Below are 3,545 nucleotides of genomic sequence, written 5' to 3' on the forward strand. Positions count from 1 at the left end.
ATTAAAATTAAGGGATTAAAACTGTTATTTATCCTAAATATATTATTTATAAATGACTAAAATAAAAAAACTAAAATTTAAAGATCAAATTAAAAGGATTATAAACTCGATTTAGTGACTAAAATGTAAAAATTACAAGTTGGAATGGCTTCGGACGGGGTTTACCCTTTATGAAATTACAGAAATACCCTCCCCGAAACGACGTCGTTTGGGAGAGGGTATTAATACCCTAAACCGGCTGGCCCTATGGGCCAGCTTCTTATTTCCTTCTTTCTGTTCTCTCTCTAACAGAGAGAGAACAAATTTCTCTCTGTTTCCTCTCTAGCTTCCCTCATCGGAGGGAAGCCGGTCACCGAACGGCAACCGTCTGCCGCCGTGACCGTCACCGCCAGCCACCGCATCCGGTGGCCGGAAAATTTTATTTTTACACCATTAAATAGATCGGACCGTCCTAAGGGCGGTTCCGGTGTTCTTTTCTTCTAAATGGCTCCTGATCGGAGCGAATCTAAAGAGGTACCTTCGGTTTCCGAAGGTTTTGGTGACGTCTGGTGGTCGAGACTTCCTCGGTAAGTTTCTCTTCTTTCTTTTTCTTTTCTTTCTTTTCTGTTTCTTTGCTGCGTTGTTGTTGAGATCGTTGGTAGTTTTTTTAGTATCTTGTTTCTTTGTATCTCTCTCGGTCTCTGTTGTTCTCCGTCTCTCTCTGTTGTTCTCTGTTTTTGCTCGCAGATGGGGTGATGGCTTTATAGCCATCACCGGTGTGGCCATCGGACCGGTCCGAAGAGCGGATTTCGGTGAGTCACCGAACTATGTGGTGACTCACTGCTAGAGTAGCAACGTGGGTGACCATCTGGGTCTTCTGGAGGCTTTGATGGAGGCGTGGCACTAGCAGCAGAGGCGGCTGGAAGCTGGACCGTTGGCTGAGGCGGCTGGAAGCTAGGGTTAGAAACCCTAGCTGAAACCCTAAATGTTTAGGGTTTCAGTTTGGTTTGGGCCGGAAAGTTGGGCTTGTAATTTTTTATTATTTATATATATATTTAATATATTTAATAATAATAATAATAATAATAATAATAATATTTATAATAATTATAATTATTAATAATAATAATTACAATAATAATAATAAATAAATCAATATGGGTAAAAAATTAGTATTTTCAGTAAAATCGAATTTTTTTTTACTAATGAAAAATTTATGAAACATGGAAGCTAATTTCTTCCAAATATAAGCATATCAAGTTTAAATGATTTTCAATCATTATAGGAATCTTACCTTTAAGATTGTTTTCGAACAAGTTCAACTATGGACGTTTTACAAATTACCCAAAGTAGATGGAATAAAACCAGTGAAGTTGTTCATCTACAAGCCTTGAAGTTGAGCAAAGCAACCAATCCATGATGGGATTTCTCCACTGAAGCTATTGTTACCAAAGTTGAAATACTTCAGCCGATACAAATTGGTTAACTCAATTGTTAAAGAGCCATGGAAACTGTTTCTACGAATGTTGAGGGAGGCAAGGAAAGATAAATTTCCCAATTGAGATGGGATGGTGCCTGGGAGATCCATACTCGACAAATCCAGAGCAGTGATTCTGTGGTGTCTGGATCCACAAGTCACACCAATCCAATTGCAAACAGAGATAGAAGTGGACCAGTTGGTTGCTAAGAGATTGTCGGGATCATGAGTTTTATGAGATTTTAAGGCCAAAAGGGAGGAGTCATCAGTGGTGATGTTGGCAGACAAAGTAGCCTTAAAAGTTGCAAATAGAAGCAGAAACATAAGAGGAGGAAGGAAGGGAGAGGAAGTAATGATAATTCAGATTAAAGCATACTTTTTAAGAATTTTACAATTCATTTGACCGAATGTTAATCCATTGTACTACTTGAACCAAATAAACAAAGACCGGAATTCTATTCAACCCAGCCGAAATCTTTGACGTAAGATGCATAATCATGCATATAGTGCATTAACATGATAAGTGAAAGACTTCACACCGGAAGAAATTTACGAATTCTTCGTAAGGAAATAGTATCCGAGACAATAGGATAACATATCATAGTCAGAGTTTTCCATTCACAATTCAAGAGCAAAATGAAATAAGTTAAAGGGATGCGATACATATTGATCATTTACATGCAGATAGTACAAAACCGACCTTTATTTTCTTCCGTCTCTCACCACAAAGTGCAGAAAAATTGTTCTTTGACAAGTTTTGATGACTTCTTTAAACCCATCATCTCTATAATTCCAAAGCTAGCCACCCCATTGGCACCTGTTGTTGGAGAAACTTCTGCATGAAAAATCATAAATACGAAATACTACAAGAAGAAAGGCCTTAAATATCAATCAAGAAGTGTTGGAATTTTAATTAATTCATCTCGAATTTGTCTCTTCCTTCCCATTTGCGGACATGATTTTCCTCCGGACACTTTCACTCCTAATATAGGCGAGAGTCAAGACATAAAACATAATTATAGTTATGGGATTAAATTGCAAGACAACAGGAGAGAGTCAAGACATAAACCATAATTATAGTTATGGGATTAATTATCTGGAGATTATTGAAAACAAATTATATAAGAAACAGCTATTGAAAAGGGACTGCCTAGTGTGCCTACCACCATGATATGAAGTTTTCTGCTCTGTCCGGTGCTTGTTTTGCTGCAAAAATTTGTCAAAGAGTTCTCTCTTTTACATTTTTTGCAAATCTTTGTTGAACTCTCTCGTAGATACTAATGAACCACCATGGTTTTCCAGTTGTGAATACGACGTATCCCATACTCAGTCCCAGCACCAACCCACATCCATACCCCATTAATATTGAAAATTTCCAATTCAATCCACCATCATCATCAGCTCTATCAAGTTTGGCTGGACTTCCCTCATCATTATCACAGCTTTTTGATAATGGTAGCCCGCATAAACCCAAGTTTCCTATGTAGGAATCATTTGTGATAGTATCAAATTGTTTGCCATGAGGAATGACTCCCACGAGATTATTCCGAGAAAGGTTCAACACTGCTAAGAACCCAAGATTGTTTATTGGAATTCTTCCAGTGAGCTTGTTTGATGAGAGATCTAATGATTCAAGTTCTGACAAATCACCAAATGATGATGGGATAGGACCTGTTAAACAGTTATGAGAGAGGTTTAGGACAATTAGTGAATGCAGCTCTCCAATTGTTTTAGGAATTTTTCCCATGAATTGGTTGCTGGAGAAGTCTACTGCCATCCAGATGGTTAATAGGTACTCAAACTGTGCTTCGAACCCCTTTGCAGCAAAAGATATATCTTGCGCATAATACACCAGTCCATAAACTGATGCATATGTCATGTATACTGGTTTATCCTTCTTTTCATTCCCCCCTCTAATGTCATGCAAATTTTCAAAAAAAAATCACAGGTAAGAAGCCACTTAAGTTATTATTAGAAAGATCAGTTAGACGCGAATGTGTGAAGGAAACTGTAACTCCTAAGCTATCCACTTCACCATAATTATAGTCAAAGTTTAAACAAAATGTGACTTTTAAAAAGTTAATAAATG

At 37.5% G+C, this 3,545-nt stretch overlaps 1 protein-coding gene across 1 annotated transcript; it reads right to left on the reverse strand.

Moving 5' to 3' along the window:
- Window positions 1-1,360: 1,360 nt before the first annotated feature.
- Window positions 1,361-3,335, reverse strand: LOC120183972 (receptor-like protein 9DC3). The gene is made up of 2 exons (XM_039188554.1): window positions 2,697-3,335; window positions 1,361-1,750 (listed from the first exon to the last, which is right to left on the reverse strand). Exons 1-2 carry the CDS (start codon window positions 3,333-3,335, stop codon window positions 1,361-1,363), a joined length of 1,029 nt encoding a protein of 342 aa, XP_039044485.1.
- Window positions 3,336-3,545: the final 210 nt, after the last annotated feature.

Source organism: Hibiscus syriacus, unplaced genomic scaffold, assembly GCF_006381635.1.
Source record: "Hibiscus syriacus cultivar Baekdansim isolate YM2019G1 unplaced genomic scaffold, ASM638163v2 tig00112856_pilon, whole genome shotgun sequence".
NCBI lineage: Eukaryota > Viridiplantae > Streptophyta > Magnoliopsida > Malvales > Malvaceae > Hibiscus > Hibiscus syriacus.